We start from the raw sequence: 21,140 nt of genomic DNA, 5'->3' as shown, positions 1-21,140 counted from the left end.
CTCAGTGCAAAGCTCTCCAGGAGGCTCACTGGGCACAGGATAGGATGGGAGGAAGAGGGAGTCTCAGAAAGGAGCCCACAGTGGCTCACTATGGCTCCAGAGCTGAGGTAGGGTTGGGGGAAGGCGCTGGCCGGTGACTCCTTGTTCTTGCTGCAGCCACCCCTGGAGTCACTGGCCACAGTGGAGGAGACGGTGGTGCGGGATAAGGCGGTGGAGTCCTTGCGGGCCATCTCTCATGAGCACTCGCCCTCAGACCTGGAGGCCCACTTTGTGCCACTTGTGAAGCGGCTGGCGGGTGGTGACTGGTTCACCTCCCGCACCTCAGCCTGCGGCCTCTTCTCAGTCTGCTATCCCCGAGTGTCCAGTGCTGTGAAGGCGGAACTTCGACAGTGAGTGCCTCCCCACCTGCTTTCGCAGCTAGTCCCTGGCAGCAGCCCTTCTGACTCTACCTAGGTCCCCAGCATCCCAAGCTCCCTAGCACTTGCAGGTCACCTCGGGGTCCCTCTTGGGGCCCTGCCCTTGTCCTGGAGAGTGATCTGTGGACACTGCGACTGCCTCAGTGCTCCTTCCACAGACTCCTTCCCCTACTGGTCATTAAAAGAATGTTTGTGTAGAGGGTCCTTAGAACAGAATCTGGTACATAAGACATTCAGCAGATGGTGTCTGATGGCCTGCGCTGGTCCAAAGCCCTGGGCAAGTATATGTTCTTCTCTGACATCTGATTGAGCCAGATCCTGAGCTGTTACTCTCCAGGCAGCCCATGTGTGTAGATCCCTCCACCTCTAACTGAGGCGTTCATCGCTGGAGAAGACCTTTGAGGGTGTTTCAGTTGACTATTTTATGTGCTCATACTGATAGTTTGGAGCCTCTGACATTGACTATAGGTGGATTTTGTGTACGTGAGTTCTGAGGGTCTCACACCTGTTACCTCATTTGAGCTGCACCTTCTCCCTGGCTGCTTTTGATGTCAGCCCCATTTGTACACCAGGGAGACTCGGGGGTCATCACTAGTACAAGGTCAACCAACCTGAGCCAGCTACTCGAGTTCCCACTATGGTCAGTGATGCTCAGTGCTCCTCCCCACTGTGTTGCCTGCTACCTCGGGGTCCTCCTGAGCCCTGTTTCCACCTCCAGGTACTTTCGGAACCTTTGCTCAGATGACACCCCCATGGTGCGGCGGGCCGCAGCCTCCAAGCTGGGGGAGTTTGCCAAAGTGCTGGAGTTGGACAATGTCAAGAGTGAGATCATCCCCATGTTCTCCAACCTGGCCTCTGATGAGCAGGTGAGATTGTATCCAGCCCCTCCAATGTCCTCTCCCTCTGGTGGGCTTTACCCCGGAAAGGGAGCCCCAGAGCTCAGCCAGGCCTTGGTCAGCTTTCTCCTGCCCCATTCTCCTTCCAGGACTCTGTGCGGCTGCTAGCCGTAGAGGCATGTGTGAATATTGCCCAGCTGCTGCCCCAGGAGGACCTGGAGGCCCTGGTGATGCCCACTTTGCGCCAGGCTGCTGAGGACAAGTCCTGGCGTGTCCGCTACATGGTGGCCGACAAATTCACAGAGGTAGGCCAAGGGCTTTTGACCTCTGTAATGGAGACGCTGAACCTTTCTTGGGGGAAGAGGTAAACCACACACAGGAGCTGAGGTTTTCCGTTAGAGCAGCACAGCACTTAGGAATTAGAGCAGTGAGATCTGTGAGTGTACTGCTGGACTTCCATTGCTGTATCGTTAGACTGTCTTTGCCTCAGATATCTGAAGACACAGCTAAAAATCACCTGAACAGTGAGCAGAGCTATCGCTTTTGTTTCTTCCTTTTGTTTCTGAGGAAGCCAACGCTTGCTAAGGTGAAAAGCCTTACCTGGAGTCATGAAGTGTTGCTGGGTTTGGATCTCTGGGGGCTGCCTTTGTCCATGCCTTGGCCTCTGTTTCTGGTGCCTTTTCTTTGGCCTCATTAACCTAGAGGGGCTGCCAGGGTTTCTTACTCACCTCACCTGTTTTCCCTTTCTACAGCTTCAGAAAGCAGTGGGGCCTGAGATCACCAAGACAGACCTGGTCCCTGCCTTCCAGAACCTGATGAAGGACTGTGAGGCTGAGGTGAGGGCCGCAGCCTCCCACAAGGTCAAAGGTTGGTGCTGGTGCCCAGAACACAGCCAGGTGGGTGCGGTGTCCAGGGGGCCAGAGGTGGGATCAGGACTTCACATCTCACTTCTCCCTGTCTCCCACACCCACAGAGTTCTGTGAAAATCTTTCAGCTGACTGTCGAGAGAATGTGATCATGACCCAGATCCTGCCCTGCATCAAGGTAACAGCTCATTGGGAGGAACAGAGTGAGTCTGAGGCTTCCAAAGGAAGGGGAGTCCAGGTGTTGGGACAGCCAGAGCCAGACTAGGTTCCCAACCCTGAGGGGCTACGCAGCACTGCAGTGGAAGGAATTGGGAGTCCTGGCTCTAGGCAGAGTCCACGCCCTGGCGCTGACCTTGGAGGGGGAGCTGCTTGCCCTTTAGAAGGGGCTGAATCTCCTCGCCCACAGAACTTGGGCCTGGGGCAGGGGCTATTTAGGCCTGGGAAGGGGGCAGGAACTGAACCAGTGTGCTGTGGTTCCTGTTGCTGAGCTGCCCCTGCTGCATGTGTGAGAAGGGCAGGTGGTGGCCGTTTTCTCAGGCCTTCTTCAGAGCTGGTGTCTTGGTATTCAATTGCTGCTGCGGGAGTTCCCTGACCCTGGGTCCTCTCTCTGGCTTCTTCCTCTCAGGAACTGGTGTCAGATGCCAACCAACACGTCAAGTCCGCCCTGGCTTCGGTCATCATGGGCCTCTCACCCATCTTGGGCAAAGACAACACCATCGAGCATCTCTTGCCCCTCTTCCTGGCTCAGCTGAAGGACGAGGTAAGAGGTCCAAGAGGGTTCTCAGCTGTGTGTTCCTGGAGGTGACACGGGTAGGCTCCTTCCCCGGGTTGACCAGGAGTCTCCTACTCTCAAGAGACACTCATATCTTTACTGAATGGATTATGGGTACAACTATCTTTGTGATTAATGATCCTTTTACCTGCCCAGGTTTTGTGTATCCTCATCTCTGTACTAGTCCTTTTCTTGATTCTTGGGTTTCTGAAAAAGAAAAAGCAAGACGATTCTGATTCTCAGAGGGCTTCTGAGATTGGTGGTGGAGGAGTATGTGGGAAGGCTCTCCCGTGGGTCCGCTGAGTGCTGTGGGTGCTCTGATGGGTCCTTGAGCTCTTTAGTGTTCAGAAAAGGGTGGCCTCATAGAGATCCCAAAATACTTGGGCTTAAACAAGACAGGATTATTTCTCTCACATCAGACCTACCCTGGGGGATTAGCCTTGCTGACCTCAACTCTGTGTGGCTTGAGGTGATTGCTTTAGTGTTTGCACAGAGGTGCCACACCATAGGCCTGGCCCTCCTAAGGACAAGAGTCATCCTGTCTTCTTACAGCACCCATTGGCCGGAGCCAGTCACATGGCCACAAGGGACAGGAGAGTTGCTGGTAATGATTGGAGGGGCCAAGGGTGAGCTCCAGACAAGGACTTAGGCTTTGAACCTGTGGGAACGTTGTGGAACTGGGTGTTAGAAAAGATCCCTGAGGCTAGTACAAAGGAAAGATAAAGAAAAGTGACTGGACTGCTCAGGAGGACCAAGGGAGGATTCCACAGGGGCTGAGAGGGCCAGGCTGACCAGTGATGTATATCTGAGTCTCTTTTTCCCTGATGGAGCGCTCTCATAACAGTAGCTAGTTGTAGATTTGAACACATACGTGTGCAAATTAGCTTGTATTCCAGACAGGTGAAGGTCACACCGGCAGTCCCCACTCCAGGTGTCTTTCTTAAGAGAAGGGAAGATGGATAAGAAGCTCTTACTTAGGATTATGAAGGATTTGGGGGTTTTTCTGAAGTGAATCCATCTTCAGGGCGCTTCTAGTGGGCTCAGGTTCCAAAGAGCCATTAGTTACGGGAGCCCAGGTAGAACAAAGCAGAGGGTTGTGTTAGATGTAAAACTTAACTGGGAGACATTTTTTTAAAGTTTTGCTTTGGTAGGAAGGGGACATTGGGATGACTCCTGCTGCCACTAGGACAAGGAAGCTTTTGTAAACTGAAGATGCAGCATCCCTTGTGAGGAGAGCCAAGTCAGCTTGCAGTTGAGTCATCTGTGTTGGTTTATGCAGCATAGGTGAACAGAGTTGTGTAAATACTGCGTGCTAATCAACTGCCGCTGGAGCTCCTAGGTGAACAGTGTTGCACAGATATTCCAAGGAAATGAGTGTGACAGAAAAATAAGACAGCAGGTTGATGAAGCTCACAATTCCTCCCCTCTTCGAGTGTCCTGGGCTCAAAGAAGCAAATCGATTCAGTACAAGGAGGGCAACTGTACAAGGAGGACTTCTTCCTCTGGCTTTTGGATAAGCTGGCAGAATATCAGCTGCCTTCCATTCTTCATGGTGAATCTTATTTTGATAAAAAAGGGATTTATACTTTTCACAAAGGAATTGTTGGGGGGAACTCTTGAGGAATTTCACAATGGGAATTCCAAGTAAGGTTCCCAGTGGTTGCTTATTTTAGTCACTGCTGTGTCTGGATCGGAAGAGCACTGTTAGGTGGAATAACCTAGAACAACTCACAGACCTCTGGGGTGTTGGTTACACTCACATATCCTTCCAGCACAGTGCAGGGACACAGATTGAAAACAGTAAAGGAAGAGTGTATGGGAGAGACCAGCTGTGTTGTCAGTTTCATCTAGGTGGACTTTTGCGTACCCTGCTTACTTCCCTCAGGAACCTGAAGGGCAACACAGATGGAGGGAGGGTGGCCAGCCAGAGACTCACCCTAGCCTTGGGCCAGGGTTTCTTTGGGTGGTGGCACAGACCTGGCTCACCCTTGTGGCTGAGCTCCACTCCTTCAGAGGTCAAACTGACACCAGGCAGCCCAAGGCCCAACCATAAATGACAATGATGACATGGACTGTCCACTCTGGTCCGAGGCCAGGTAAACTAAGATGCTCGAGGGCCTTTGGAGAAGTCCTGTGCTGCTCATGGGCCAGACCTTTCTTTGGAATGTGCAGAATTTGAATAGCTGAACCTGTTGTACATTTGCTTACTTGGTCATTGACTTAGTTCAGTACTTACTTTTCCACACTGCCACTCAGAGGGAGATGTAGAAGAGGAGTAACTTACGGCATCTGCCATTGAGGAACACTTGACAGAGGATAGGGCTCTAGTTTGCGTAATAAGAGCTAATCGCATATCTGTTTCATAAATGTCTCTGTGTGCTTTGTAGAAGTAGCTGGGGTATGTTTTGGTACACACTGAAGCAGAACTCATAATGTTGCTCATCAGAACAGTTAAAAAACGTGTCTTCAAAGGGAAGGGACCTGATTTTAAAAAAAGAACTAGATGTGCTATGTACATGTACCAGCTCCCACAATGAATGCATGTACTGCAAACATGTACTAATCAAAACTAAAAAGAACACTCCCCCAAAAAGTGCTTTCTCTCAGCAGACACAGTTCGGGCTGGAGAATGCTGGTTGCTGGAGATGTGGGATGCATGAGGCATACTCCTAGGGCTCCAGCTGGCAGAGTCCCATCATGTGCCAGGTCCTGCAGCCCACTTCACTCTTAAGAGCCCTGCCCACCCTTTGCAGCTGGGTGGATGTTTCATGTCATAGATTGATGCCCAGTGAGGAGCTCTTGCTATCTGAGAGCATAGCCAGGATCAGAGTGGTGTCTGCACATGTTTTTTTCCCCTTGCCATGCTGCATTTTTTCCCTGTGATTCCTCCAAGTTAGAATGGCTCAGCATATGTTATGATCCTGCACTGTGGTTTATAACGCTCCCTGCTTAATCTCTTCCCTGCTTCCTGTGTGCCTCTGCATGTTTCCAGGCCTGGACTGGGTGTGGGTGAAGGAGAGGCTGGATAGGTGAAGCAGGTGAAGTTGAGCTCGTTTCATCTTGTTCCGGGATGGGGTGCGTTGCTTTCTCTCAGCTCGCCTGTCATCTCCTCAGTGCCCTGAGGTGCGGCTGAACATCATCTCCAACCTGGACTGTGTGAATGAGGTGATCGGCATCCGACAGCTGTCTCAGTCCCTGCTCCCTGCCATTGTGGAGCTGGCAGAGGATGCTAAGTGGCGGGTGCGGCTGGCCATCATCGAGTACATGCCCCTGCTGGCTGGGCAGCTGGTGAGTGAGGAGGCCTGGGGACATGGAGGCGTGGTGTAGGCCATGACAGCTGCCTAGGACGTTGGAAGAAAGGACACAGGAAATTGGTCCTGAGAAGACAGGTAGAATTCAGTAAAAGGATGGAGGGTACCTTAGGTGAGGTTGAGAAGCATCGTGTCTCTGGCGTGGGTATAGTTTTGCTGGGATCACTGGTACAACTCCCTGCCCACTCTTCTTTGAGCTCTTACCTTCTTTTCCCCTACAGGGAGTAGAATTCTTTGATGAGAAACTCAACTCATTGTGCATGGCCTGGCTTGTGGATCATGGTGAGTCCCCCAGGAGGAAGTGGAGCAGGAGGGGACAGCTCCAAGAAGGATGTGCAGATGGACTGAGGCCCTTGCCCTGCTGTTGGATGCCCACATGGACCTGTTGCCTTGCTATTGAGAGCTCTAAGAAGTACTTGCTGGGAGGGAATGTAGCAGATCACCCAGGGCTGCCTGGTGTAGTGAGTCAGAGGGCTGCCGAGCAGTCTGTGTGATTTCTGCCTTCCTCTCGGTCAAAGCTTACAGAAACCAGTGCCACCCTTCAGCCTTACAATTATTCTGTGAAACATGAGCTTTCTCATCCCAGGGTCTCGGGAGTGGAGTAAGAACTACCCATTGTTTCCATTCGAGTGGTGGAAAATATTAGTTAATGTTCATCTTTACCACGTGGTGTGTGAAGTACTAGGTGCTAAATAATTAGGGTGGCCAAAACACTTCTCAGAACCTGTTGGCCTTTCTGTGTAATGAGGCCAACAGCGGAGCCTTGAAAAGATGCTGTCTGAAGAGAAGGCACTACATAAAGTGTGGGGTGCTGGTTTGGTGTGACTTGGTTTTGGCTGAGTTTATTGGCTTGCTGGTGGCCCACCACAAGCTGAGTAAGTGACAGCACTTGTGACTCTTAACTCCTATGCACCTCAGTCCTTCAACCCCGAGTCACCTCCCCTCTCACTCTCTCCTTGGTGCAGTCTATGCCATCCGTGAGGCAGCCACCAGCAACCTGAAGAAGTTGGTGGAGAAGTTTGGGAAGGAGTGGGCCCATGCCACGATTATCCCCAAGGTCTTGGCCATGTCTGGAGACCCCAACTACCTGCACCGCATGACTACGCTCTTCTGCATCAATGTGAGTGTCTGTGCCTCCTTGGGAAACAGGAATGTTTGGGGAAGAGCCTCTGCTGAGAGACCTGGCTTGGGGTGGAGAAATGGTAGGGACCCAGGGTGCCAGGAATGAGTCCTGGGGAAACGCAGGCCACAGCTTGAGGTTCCCCAGGGCAAGGTCACAGGGGTGCTGTGGGCAGGGACTTGCCTTGGGAAAACTCAGGCCGGGAGACAGCCTACGTGAGCAATGATCTCCAGAGCTTTCCCAGACCTCTCTGCTTATCTGCTAAACAGATGAGCACATTCATCTCAGATGGAGTGGCAGAGCTGTGGCTCTAGAGTCAGACCTCATTTTAAATTTCGGCTATGCCACACACTAACTGTGGACCGTGGGGAGATTACCCGATCACTTAATAATGCTTAGTGTTTCTCACCTGTGCTGGATTTGCTTTGGTGGTCAGAATAGCCAACTTAGTGAGTTGTGAAGATTAATCAATCTTGTTACATACAGAGAGCTTGAAACAGTTACGCTATGCAAAGGAAGTGCACTTATCTGTGCACTTCCATTATCCTTACAGTTATCTCAGTACTACCAATATAAATCACTCACAGAAACAGAAATTAAAGGATGAGAGTTAGAAATAAATGTAAGTGTTCTAGTAATTTCTTCCCATGGTGTTGCATTCAGGAGGGATCTCAGGTTAAGAATTAGGGCCCGTCCCCAAGAGAACGAAGGAAGTCCGAGGACAGAACTGGACGTCCCAGAGTGTACAAGTGGTGTTAAGGGAGTTGGGTGCTTTCCGAGCTAAACCACCCTTGGGATGTCAACATGGGCAGATTAGCCTGATATGCAGGAGGCCTGGTGGGAGGAGTGGAGTGTGGGACTTTACTGTAAACTTCACATCATCACCTCTGTGCCACTTGCTGGCCTCCAGGTGCTGTCGGAAGTCTGTGGGCAGGACATTACCACCAAGCACATGCTGCCCACAGTCCTGCGTATGGCTGGGGACCCAGTGGCCAACGTCCGCTTCAATGTGGCCAAGTCCTTGCAGAAGATAGGCCCCATCCTGGACAACAGGTGAGACCTGGGGGCCCCCTCACATGTCAGCAGGGGCTTGTTGGGGCCATCTCAGTCTCTAACTTCTAAAGATACAACCAGGCTCTGAGGCCTGGGACTGTTCTTTGACTGCCCTGCCTACCCAGGTTCTGCTTTCTCCTTTACAGTGTCTTTGTTTGAACTGTAGACCGAGAATTTATAGACTTGCATGAAAGAAAAGGCAGCAGCTCTTATAAACTAGCAAGGAATCATTAGGAAATGGAATTAACAAGATTTTATAGACAGTACGATTAAAAAGTACTGTGAATGCTGAAATTAAAAAACAAATGTTACAGAGACACTTGTCATTGATTCCCCTCAAAAATCTTCCTTCTCATTTCAGGTACAATTAGTCCATCTTTCTGAAAGAGTTCTGGAAGTTCTCTTTCATGTTTGTTTGTTTGTTTGGAAGCAAAACCAGGCAGCCTCTGTGTAGCTGAGCCATGTTCCTGGCCTCATGAGTGTTTTTAGTTGTATTTTCATGCTGCCTCAGTGTCCTGAATTGATTGTTTACCTTTCTGGTCATTTTAACTTTGGGAAAGAGGCAGAAGTTACACGATGCCAGCTGCAGTGAATGAGGCAGATGAGAACACACTGTCGTTTTTTATGGCCTGCTTTTCTGTTGACTGGCACTTGGCATCAGCATTCTTTGTAATTTTCTTATCACTTCTCATAAGAATGTGAAAGACTTCCAAAAGTATTTGAGAAAATGGCAAGAATGAAGGGATACTGTGTTTGAACAAGGGAGAGTATTCCAAGAGGGATTAATGGCAGTGTTACTTTTACCGTAATGAATTTTTGAATTTAAACATTTACTGTATATTTTGGTAACACTGTATACATATGTATAGCACATATACATATATATGTGTGTGTGTATACTTACATGTATGTGTGACAAACATCAAATAGCTAGGAATAAGCTGAACAAAAGATGTATAAAAACTATAGTGTTTTCAGAAACTTAGGTAGTATGTATGTAATAGTTCCTGAATTCATTTTTAAATATGAGATAATCTATTAAATATCAGCAGATTTGTTAGTGAAAAATTGGCTGATTCTGGAAATAACATAGGAATACAAAGACTGAATTAACCAATGTGTCTTAGCTACTCTTCTTGTTGCTGAGAAAAAAAAAAAAAAAAAAAAAAAAAAAATCCCAAATCTACAAGTTAAGGAAGGAAAGATTTGTGTTGTAGAAGTTCCAGTTCATAATCGGCGGGCTCTAAGGCACGGTGGTGCAGCAGATAGGCATCACAGAGGAGAAACAGTTCATGGGGGGCAGAAGGCAGCAAAGCAATTAGGGATGACCACAGCTCCTTCTATCTTATCCAGGCTACTTAGGGCCAATAACACTTATACTCTTCATCCTAGTACCCTTGATCCTAGCACTGCACCATGAAATAATCACAGCATCACACACTCTAGATCCAGCCACCTCTGTGAAAACCCCACTTATGACCAGATGAGGCTTTGAGGGGACATCTAGACACAAGGCAACCTAAAGAATAGAGTTGGACAGCGTCTTCTCCCTGATACCAAGATTTTTAATGCCACTGTAATTAAGATAGCAAGATTTCAGCACAAGTAAATTCACATACACCTAGGGCACAGTCAAGGGTACAGAAATGAACCGAAGAACACATGAAAGCAGGCACCATTACAGTTCAGTGAGGAGGTGCTCATGTTTTCCAAAACAACTGGATCACTTCCTTGGATGTCCAAATAGCAAAGAAATTACCTCAGTGCATAAGCCAGTTTGCCGTGACCGAATGTGGCTCCTGAGGTTCTTGGAGTCAAGGACTGTGAGTGGATGAGAAAAGTAAAGAGACAAACCTGGGGTCTGGTGAAGCCCTTATCCTCCTGATGGGAGGAAAGGAACTGCTCAACCAGTGCAGCTGTTTATTTATATACTGGGAGAGCTGATGTCAATTTCAGCCCCTCTGCCTAGCAAATTGTTTTGCCTGGCAGGCCTGGGCCCCTTTTGCCTTCTTGGTGCTGAAACAACTTGTTTATGTAGCTTGTTTTGGTCTCTGTTTTTTCTGGGCTGTCCTTGCTTTAGCCCCACACATGTGATCAATCTCCAGCTTCAGCAGCTCTCTACATATTCCTCTTTTTGTTGTTGTTGGATATGATGGGTGATCAGTGGAAGCTGGAGGAGCTGTGTTGGAGAGCTGTGTAGATCTTTTATTTTGAGTGCAGTCCAAAGATTTTAAATCCTTGCATTCTGCAATTAAAACTGTGCAATCTATTAATCTGTGACAGTAAGTCATCTACCAGTGTAGCTGGTAATTGTCAAAAGATATTAATGATTTGAGTTTTTTTTATAACTTATTACTTTAGCATTGTTTTATGTACCTCTAGTAGTTGTGCATTTTCTGCAGAATGTTCAAGACCAAGGTAAGGTGACACCTGTTTTAAATACAAACTGTTTTTGTTGTCTGTCAAGGTCAGTTGATTCTTCAGGAATACCTTGGAATCAGCTATAGCATCTCTTTGTTCTTCTGTCAGTGTCAGCCATTCAGATGACTCATGGCCATTGATTGACCAAGTTGCTTTCTGTGAAAGCTTGGGAGATTTTTGCTCCTGGTGACTTTCCTTAAACACTGATGATTACTTTCCTCAGTGGTCTCACAGTCTTCTTTATCAGAAGACCGGGGACTCACTGAATATAGAATAATGCAGCAGAGGTCCTCTAATGTCTTGGGTCCTCATTGACCTTGGAGGGCTAGGGCAAACTATTGGCTGTTGTCTTAGCCTATCTGTTTCTCTAATTGTTGGCCACCAGACCTCAGTTGTTGAACATTAGAAGAAAAGATTGACAACAGTATAATGTAGTAGAGGCAGTGTCATCTTACCTAATTATCAAACGTCTTATAAAATAGAACCATTATTTTTTAACAACCATGGCTGTTTTAACATTTGAATACCTGTAGAATACTAACAAACAGTTACATATTTTACATAGAAAACTAGAAATCAAACCATGAACAACATTGTAGCATAAAAACCACGATGACATTTTGTAACACACTTTTCATTTTTCATTTCAAATTTTCATTTTGACATCAAATTTCTCCTTTTTTGGCTAATTAGCCCTATCTAATACATAAAAGGTTTTACCTAACTTGTTGATGTTTAGTGGGATGTAGATCTCGTAAGCATTTGTTGAAGGCAGAGGTCTGGATCTGAACCTAAATTTTATCACCATAAATAATCCCTGTTTTACATTTTTTGAAGACCTGTACATCTGGAGACATGAATACATAAATATACAATGAGACTAATAACAATTATTTGTCATAACCAAATGAAACCTTTGTATCAGAGCATCTTTAAATCAAAAACCTTATTATTTCTTTTGATGATGACCAATGTGAATATATAACAATAATATATTTTATAGCTTTAGCTGGGGTGTCTTCCTTAAGGAGATCATTGGGGCCTCCAATCAATGAACAGAAGCTGGTCAAAAATGTTACCAGGCAGCTGCTTTCTTATTCATCAATTTAAGCTCTGTTTGACAATCCCAACCTCAAGGCACTTTTAATTGTCTTAATATAATTTTTGATGACTTAAGAAAAACCCAACTACAATAGTCAACGATTAAGTTTTTTAAACAATGAGAGATTCTCAACAGCAAACAACATGTACTACATCTACATAACGATCTTTGCATCATTTGGATCAGGCAGCAGCCCGGTGAAATTTAGACCAGGTGGAAACATGTTTTGTAATTCTATAACTCAGATAAACCTTGATTAAATGATCTATAAATGCAAAGGGAAAAGGAAAACTGCTGATCTCAAATAAAAAGAACAGCTCTTCACAAATGGACAAACATGGACAGATGATCTGTACAGATTAAACAGACATAGAAACAGATGCAGAGTTGCTGGTGTCCACAGGCTTTCCAAGTCCCAGGGGGCTATTTCATGCCCCTTTGCTGAACTAGCTCGCTTCTTACACCCAGTGTTCCTGGGGCTGGAACACCTGTTCACCTGTAGCACCCTATGTCCTTGGGGTATTTCTCAGGTGCTGTGAACCACTTGGGCACTCCTGTACAAGCACTTGTGCATTAGCTTCACACATCTGAGCAATCACTAGTTCAGTGATTTCCATCAACAGCTTAACTATCTGGATAAACAGACATAGATAAATGTCTATCTGGATAACACATACATACATAAATTTACAAACTTCTTACATAATCAGAGTGCACTCAAATATATTTTAGCAAATGGAATTACACAAATTTTTTATAATTGTAGAATTTGTAATTTTAAATAGACTAGTCAGATTTGTTGTAGGTTAATTAGCAGAAAGCTCTTATCAAAGAATTTGAAAAAGACAAAATTTTATCTTACCATTTTTGTCATAGGACAGCATACACTTCAATCATCTATTTGGACCTTTTTTTTTTTTAACCATCTTCTGAGCATTTTGGGTCAATTAAGGTTGGTTCTAGGCTTATCCTTTTCTATTGATTCTGATGTGATCTCAAAGGCATCACTGTCACAGGACTGAGCGTCTTGAGATGTGGAATCAACCCCTTTTCTGGGTTTGGGTCCATGATACAGCCAGACAGCATACACTGGCATGCAGATAGGTCATTTAGCTTTTCCTGGAAAAAAGTAAGTGTACCCTTGATCCCACATTAGCACTGGAATAGATGTCCATTTTATTTTATTGCCCAATATGAAGATCTTTTCAGTGAACTCTGTTTAGCCTTTATTTGATTGTATTATCTATATGCTGTGGTAGTTACATCTTTATTAGAGTTTAAATATTTTAAATGGTATATACTGCCAAGTGAAATCAATTATGAGGTGAACTTTCTATTTTGTTTTTTGAAATTTAAATTGTGAGCTCATTTAATCATTTTTAGACCTGAAGATTATAAAGATTTTTTGTGGTAAGGTATAGAGCAAATGGAAACTGCATTTTATATTTAGGTACCGTGGGCTCTCCCATGACAGGCAGGTGGTCCTCCTGCTCTGAGCTGGAGGCCCTGCTGTTATTGGGGATCTGAGCATCAGTGCAGTGTAAATTTTTAATTGATAAAGCATGTGCACAGGCAATGGGAAAACTACGGTGGTTTGGATGGGCCATAGCCATGTTCCACCTCTCTTAACAAGTATTGGAAGATCCAAAAATCCTTAGATACCCTTTCTTTATTTATAGATTTTCCAATTTTTGTCAAGGGAAGACTAACCAATTGAGCAATACAATAATGAAGGGAGATTTGAACTGTGTTTCCAGGAGATTGAACCATAACCCTGATTTCTCCTTCTGAAACAAGCAACATTCTTTACTTTCCTTGTCTGGGCCAAATTCCAGGCACAGTGGAGGTTTTGTTGTACTCTCCCCTGCTCGGGCTCTGTGAGAAGTAGTGAGAGGAGCAGAAAGTAGCAGTTTCATTAAATAACCCTTTAAAATCTGTAAAGTTCTACCTGGATTTGTGTGGGTTTGTTTTTTATCTAGTCTTGCTCTTAAGTGTTTCCTACCAAGTATATAAATTTATAGTTTCTTCTTCTGGAGACAAACTAAAGAAATTTAGCAAGCTGTATAGTGTCAGTGTATTGAAAACTAAAATTGTCTTAAGAAAGCAGAAAGGACCTAAATAAACATAGAGTTCCATTAATCGTGAATTTGAAATAAGTACCCTTCTAGTAAACAATTTTGAAAAACAATGGAGTTTGAGAATTTACATTCCCAGATATCAAGACCCACTACAAAGCCATAGTGAGACAGTGATATGCTAGAGCCAGCCTATGGTCAACTGTGAAAGCCAAATGTTGAAGTTTTAAAGGTTAGTTGTTCTGTTGGTTATTTGAAATTGTCTTTTGTAAGAGCATTTGGTAAACAGAAATCAGCAAACCATGAATCAGGACCACATAACCTCTAAACCATTAGGAGCCTGCCAGGCCAAGGGCCAGGCCATCTTGGGGAGCTGTCTGAGCTGTCACACTTCTGCTTTTTGGCAGGGCTGCCACAGGCCCTGCTGGAAGTTTTTCTTTTGTTAACAATTTTGCATTTACATTGAGTGGCCCAATGATACCACTTTGGACAGATAGTTGAAGGTTTTGCTGAATGGACAATTAGTGGCTCAGTGAAAGTTATCAGGGTGGCGGTCATGCAGCCTCTTTTCTCTGCTCCGGAATTAATTCTGAAATGGTGCCTGGAGTCAGTTCCATTGTAGTTGTCTCAAGAAGCTTAGGATTATTATGACCCTGTCTAAAGCAGATCCACACAAGGAATGTAAATATTGAAATCAAGCATACAGCAAACAGGTCCTTATACATTTATGATTCTTTTGGATAAGTTTGTCCCATAGTTTGACAGCTGATATAATCAATATACCCCCCGCCCCACCAGGGAAAGGAGTTTCTTATGGGCCCTAGAGAATAAGGGAGTTTTAATGTGCCACTCTTTACACCTGATGAAGCCAACATCAAAATACTGCAACAACATCAATACACTGCAATGATGACCATTGACCTATACCAATGCACTTTTCTGCCTCAGTTGCATGCACATGAGAAGTGTCTGCTCACCATCAATCTCTTACCCTGCCCATGTTCTGGCGCTGATATGCTGTGGCCCAATGTGGCTCCTGAGGTTCTTGGGTTTAAGGACTGGGAGAGGATGAGAAAAATAAAGAAGAGACAAGGCTGGGGTCAGGTGGTATCCTTCCTTACCCTCCTGATGGGAGGAAAGGATCTGCTCAGCCACTGTAGCACCTTTATTTATACACTGGGAAAGATGAGGTCAATTTCAGCCCCTCTGCCTAGCAACCCACTGCTTGACAGGCCTGGGCCCCTTGTCTTCTTGGTACTGGACAACTTGTTTACTTAGCTTGTTTTGGTCTTTCTGTTTTTTCTGGGCTGGCCTTGCTTTAGCCCCATAAATGTGATCAATCTCCATCTTAATGGCTCCCTACACCAGTTAACTTGAAATGACAGAGTAGATAAAAGAAGACTTCTAGAAGGAAATGTAGAACTATCATCTTCACTTGGGTAGACACAGATTTGCTAGAGAGCAAAGGAAGAGATGGAGAAGGTAGTCTTAAGGAAAATGAAGAACTGTTTATCACCAGACAACACTGTATGGTGAAATAGCAAGCCACTGCCTGGGGGAGGTACTGCAGTACACGTTTCTGATAAAGGACTCTCCCAGAATACATGTCTGAAAATAGTATAACGAATCTTGAGAAAGATGGGCAAACACCTGGACAAACCCTTCAAAGTGGGGCTCTTCACATGGTTGGTATGCGATGACAAGGCACTTGAGACCATCAGCTATCAGGAACCCACCCTCTGTGAGGCATTGCGGCACCTGGAGGGCTGCATGGCCCCAATGAAGGTGACAGTGCAGGGCTACTATGCACTCACCTCAGTGGGAGCCCCAGTAGCCGAGCCCTCTGGAACTGACAGTGAAGCCTCATGCGTGCAGGACCCATGCCTGGGTCAGTTCTGAGAAAAGAGCACTCATTTCTGTTGCGAGAGTGTTCACTGTAGCTTTGCACATAGCAGCCATGTGACGGGAACAACTCTGACGCCTGTCCACAGTAGAGTGGATGAGTTTGGGTTGATTCATATGATAGGAAACCACTCCACAAGTAGAAGAGATGCCTGCTCTAAGCAACAACATAGTGACCCACAGGCGTTCTGCTGAGCGAGAGGCCAGGCCTGAGGACAAAGCCCCAAGGGTCTAAAGTTCAGAAGTGGGCAAAGCCAGTCTGGATGGCCATGGGAGAGTGGTGGTTCTGTGGGGCCAAGGGTGCAGGCTGCTACCTAAAAGAGATGTGTAGTGCCTAAAGGGCTCCTTTCCCTGAATTCCGAAGCCCCATGCTTCTGTTTTTTTCTCCCAGAGCTGCCTTTGTGTCCCAAAACAATGGGCCATCAGTGCAGGCAGGTTTTTTGGGCCCCTTCTATGACCTCTCACCGGTCCGGATAGTGCCTTTCTCCTGATCCAGTCTCAGATGAGCAAGAGGTGGAGTGATGGTCCTGTTTCATCACTGTGTACTGTTGGCCGCTGTAAACATTCATTCAGACAGCTAGAGGCCTCAGACTTTGGGCTCTGTCTGCCACACTTTGCTTTCCTAGAATGCTCTGAGCCCCAGAGAGGGCTCCTTGTTTGTCAGACTGACACCCTTGGAGTAATTGTCCCGAAGGCCTCAAGGAGTTCTAATTCTGGGGTGTGTGCGTGTCCATCTGTTCATTTGTCCCGGGCTCCCAAGGCTTCCCTCACTCTTGTTGTCTCTCTGTCTCTGTGCTCTTCTCACTGAGGGACCCCTCTGCTTAACCTCTGTGGCTCCTTGCCCATCTTGGCTCACTGTCTCCTCTACTTGTGTCCTTCCAGCACCCTCCAGAGTGAAGTCAAGCCCATCCTGGAGAAGCTGACCCAGGATCAGGATGTAGATGTCAAGTACTTTGCCCAGGAGGCTCTGACAGGTAAGGCCTTGAGCATGTAGGGCCCTGCAAGAACGTGGTCTGCAGAGGGGCCTGGGCTGCTCTGAGGACACGATGCCATAATACTTGGGCCCCGGCAAGAGCCATGGTGCTGAGTCACCCATTCCTGTCTCTCCCTAGTTCTGTCTCTCGCCTGAAGCCGAATAGGAAGTCGACACCAACCTCTGATGTTCACCCTCCAACCCCACGAAACAACTCCCTCAGGGAGACGGTGGGGACTGTGGACTGCCACTCCCTGTGCATGGTCTGACCCCAGACCCCTCTCCCCAGCACGGTTCCTTCTCTCCCCAGCCTGAGAAGATGTCTCATCCACTTCCCTAGGGGCTGGGGAAGCACAAGGTGGGGCAGGGCAGACACCCTGGGAGGAAGGTGCTGTGCCTGCCCCGCCCGTGGTCTGAAGAGATGTGAGTGTTCCAGGTCACTGGTTCCTGCTGCTGTAATGGGGATCCCTCGCCCTTCTATTATCCACTTCCTTTTCTCCCTCCTCCCCCTCAGCGGTTTTTTGTGTCAGTTGTGCTGTTTTTATTTTATTTGTTTTCTCCCCTTTTCACAGAAATAAAGGTCTAGAAAGAATCCTGTGGTTCTTGGTCATGCAGGATGGAGGAGCATATACCACCGCAGGGCCACAAGCTCTGTTCTCCCAGATACTTGCCCTGGAGCTGTCCCACTGGGTGTCCCAAGAGTTGGGAGGGCCAGGGATTTAGCTCAATGGTGTAAGTGCCTGCCTGGCAAGCACAAGGTCATGAGTTCGATCACCGGTACCAAAAAAAAAAAAAAGTCGGGAGGATTCTGGGGTCCTGTAGCAGTGCAGCTGGCCTGCAGGAAAAAGGGTCCTTGTCTTACTTTTCTCTCCTTGTTGAGAAAAAATACCTGATGCTCAGAGTGAAGCAAGGAAAGGTTTATTTCTTGCAGTTTTGGGGGTTTCTGTCCATACTCAGCTGGCTCCAAGGCAGGGTGGCAGGGCAGGCAGCTGTTGATGATCACTGCAAACAGCAAAGCTAATAGCAAAAGGAGGGAAAAAGCTTTCTTCCGGCCCTTACACTGTATGCTGGCTCCACCCCTGGGCAGGTGCAGCATTCACACCACCACTCCCAGCACTAGACAACTAATGGAACACGAGGCTTAGGAAGGCCACCCAGACAAAAATGTAACAGTCCCCAAGGCATCTGTGTCCTGTAGCCTGTGGAACAGCACTTCTGCAGACAGCAGCAGAGCACGTGGTTGAGAGCAGAGGGATCAGTTTTTTGTGGGTGGCAGTCGCCTAGACCTGGGGCTCCATGAGCAGCAGGAGTTAGGACCTTCTTGAGGGAGGCCCCCACAGGCTCACAGTGTGCAGTTGGGGCTAGCTGCTGGCTTCCCACGCGTTGCCATGGGTGAGGCCCTGTCTCGGAGTCCAGGACAAGCAAGGTTATAAGGGTGCACGGCGACGAGACTGGAAAGCAGAACCATTTGTTCTCAGCATCAGTCTTCCTTTTCTTAATGTAGAAGCTCTGAATTTTAGGTGGGTTCGAGAGTGCCCAGAGTCAAGGCATTTCCCCCACGGTTTGCGCTTCCTTTGGCCGTAGCATCTGGCATCCAGAGAGCCAAGGTTACACTGCTGTCACACCATGGAGTTGAGACAGGCAGGGCAGCTGAATCACACAGCAGGGCTTTTCAGCTGGGGCAGAGGTGAGCTGAACCTCCAGCAGTGTCCTGCCTCCAAGCTCTCTGGCTTAGTTCCCTACAGCTTGAACATGAAGTCAGGGGGAGGAGCAGGAAGCAAATTCCAGCTTCTGAACCTCCCTTGGGCAAGGACAGGGCAATTGCTGGCCATCCAGGCTGCCGAGAGGTTTCTCAAGATTTCTCCCAGGCCTCTGATGGGAGTCTGGCCAGGCTGACTGCAGGTGCTGAGGGAGCAGGGCAAGGATTGCTTGAGTTACATCCTGTAATTGGCTGTTCTTTGGGTTTTCTGGTTTTACAGATCTCTGTTTTTTATATATATATTTTTTTTTCTAGTGGCATAATTTAAAAATACATACATTGTAGCAGCAGGAAGACCTGTTAGTGTGTGGCATAGGTGAACCTGAGGCGGAGGTAGGTCTGCCGTCAGCCTCCCTCCATGTCCCTGAGGGCAGCCTCCTGGGATCCCCTACACCAGCACCCCAAATGTGGCTCAGGCAGAAAACACTGTCTTTTTAGAACAAAATGTAAAAGAAGAAAAAAAAAAACCCTAATGTAGCTTCCTCACAAGATGACCTAGATGAAAAGTGATACACTTTTTCTACCAGTGTGAATTTTTGTTTGTAGAAATTTATCTTCCTAGGAGGATCAGAGGAAGACTGTATAGCCAGAAACTGCAGACTCCCAGAGGCAGCCTAGGGCAGTGACAGTGAACTTTTGAGAGTTTTTCACACCACAGCCTGCTTTTGCAGGTGTGCCAGTCATTCCATCGCCACTGGCCTAGGGCAGGAGAGCACAGCCTGGGGTGTCTGGCATTCTGGCACCTGCTCACGGCCAGGCTGGGCCATAGGCTCCTCAAGGGCCAGGGAAGCAGGAATCCCTCAAACATAATTGCCGGTGTTTGTAACTTTGCCAGGTTTCTGGACGTCATCCCTTTCTGTGTTCTACCTGCCAGTGAAGGTGTCCATGGTCCTCACCAGTAACTGGCTGGCTGCAGTATTTGCCATTTGTCACTGGTACTTTGTTCCTGTAATTCCTACAGGAGCAGGAACTGATCACAGGGACGTGCTTTGATGACTTGCCTTGGGCTGGGGTTGCCTCCCTCTGCTGACTTCCTCTTTGACCTGGGGTCTCCAGGACCCAGGACCCAGGCCTCTTTGGCCTCTGCAGGCCCATGCTCATGAAGCCAGCTCTGGGGCGAGCACTGGGCCTGCCCTGAGATCTCAGAGCCTCACACCAACTGATTTTTCAGGAGTCGCTCTGCGTTTGGCCTTGTTGTATTGAAGCTACTGAAAGAAATCATTTATGGAGAAGCCTGTCCCTTCTGTGGTGGAAATGAGGTCATTCACCAGGGTTTGCACAAACCCTCTGTTAGTGGTGGGATGGGTCCTTTCTTGGGTTACTGAACTCCAATCCTGCTTCTCCTTTCTGTCCTGATTTTAGACTTAGGTTCTTCCCGCTTCATTGGACGCAAAACTCATCCTGGATCTTAGATCTTGTCCTAGGCATTTTGGGCTGCTATATCAAAATACCACACACTGATACTGGGCAGATCAAATAGCTTATGAATAGCAGAAGTTTATGTCTCATAATTTTGGAGGCCAGGAAATCTGAAATCAAGGTGCTTGTAGATGCTAAGTCTGGTAACTGAGCCTATGAGTTCAAGACCAAGCCTAGACAATGAGATTCCATTTCAAAACAGGCGAAATGCTTGCAGGTTTGGTATCTGATGCGAGCTCACTTTGGCTCATAGGTAATGCCTTCTGGGTGTGTTCTCACTTTGTTGAAAGGGCACATGATCATCACTAAGCCCGTTTAATGAAGGCACTGATTCCCTTCATGAGGGTGCCACCCTCACAACCTGATCATCTCCCATATGAATCTCACAACACCCTCATGATCTGTGCAAGCCAGGTGTCTTTTTCAAGGGATGGTGCCAGTGTCCAGAGTCAGGACGCAGAGGTCTGAGCTGTGTCACCCAGTCCCTTCCTACTGTGTGTCACTCCATTCCAAAGTGAACAAGATCCAGTGTGAGCCCTATTTTTTACTCCCATAGGTGGACAGAAAGTGGGACAGGAAAAGTGGTCCATTTTCTGAGCCTTCTGTTAGCCATCCCTGAGGGCTTCGCATTGAGAGGGAACAGTTCAGCATTTCTCCAGAGGCTATGGCTCTAGGACCCTCATAGATTAAGGGTCCCCTTCATGTAGAAATTCGTGCAGAGTCTAGGGTCAAACAGGCAGAACCCTGAACTTGCAAGGGTCCACCTTTGCCACCTTCTTGCCTCTGTATCGATGCTGATAAATGTGGGCTCAGAACTCCAGTGGGTCTTCTTTTTCTAGGCAAATGACAATCATATTAATATTCTGACTTTATATCTTGTCTGTGTTCCTTCTCTATGCCTTATTTTTAGTGTGGATAAAATCCTTTTTTTTTTTTTATTTTGTCTTTTTCCTTTTTATTGGTACCAGGGATCAAACTCATGACTGCCTGCTTGCAAGGCAGGTGCTTATGCCGCTGAGCTAAATCCCCAGCCCCTAAAATTCTTTTTTGAGGATACAGCTTTACAGATTTGTGGTCCTCACTTGTATCAGTCAGTGGTTTTCTACTGTGTGCAG

At 47.1% G+C, this 21,140-nt stretch overlaps 1 protein-coding gene across 1 annotated transcript in view; it reads left to right on the top strand.

Moving 5' to 3' along the window:
* Ppp2r1a (protein phosphatase 2 scaffold subunit Aalpha) overlaps positions 1–17,439 on the top strand; it is a 33,565-nt gene extending 16,126 nt beyond the window's left edge. The window contains exons 4-15 of the mRNA XM_063252274.1: positions 157–389; positions 1,135–1,282; positions 1,402–1,557; positions 2,005–2,119; positions 2,226–2,296; positions 2,744–2,878; positions 6,005–6,178; positions 6,423–6,483; positions 7,167–7,321; positions 8,232–8,374; positions 16,757–16,848; positions 16,987–17,439. Of these exons, the coding sequence (XP_063108344.1) occupies positions 157–389; positions 1,135–1,282; positions 1,402–1,557; positions 2,005–2,119; positions 2,226–2,296; positions 2,744–2,878; positions 6,005–6,178; positions 6,423–6,483; positions 7,167–7,321; positions 8,232–8,374; positions 16,757–16,848; positions 16,987–17,003 (1,500 nt within the window). The 3' untranslated portion in view covers positions 17,004–17,439. The remainder of the gene's footprint in view (positions 1–156; positions 390–1,134; positions 1,283–1,401; positions 1,558–2,004; positions 2,120–2,225; positions 2,297–2,743; positions 2,879–6,004; positions 6,179–6,422; positions 6,484–7,166; positions 7,322–8,231; positions 8,375–16,756; positions 16,849–16,986) is intronic.
* The last annotated feature ends 3,701 nt before the right edge of the window (positions 17,440–21,140 follow it).

This window comes from Cavia porcellus, unplaced genomic scaffold (genome assembly GCF_034190915.1).
Source record: "Cavia porcellus strain 051 isolate PalLab524CR breed Dunkin Hartley unplaced genomic scaffold, mCavPor4.1 scaffold_7, whole genome shotgun sequence".
NCBI classification, from domain to species: domain Eukaryota; kingdom Metazoa; phylum Chordata; class Mammalia; order Rodentia; family Caviidae; genus Cavia; species Cavia porcellus.
This window is presented reverse-complemented; position numbering and strand designations above follow the sequence as displayed.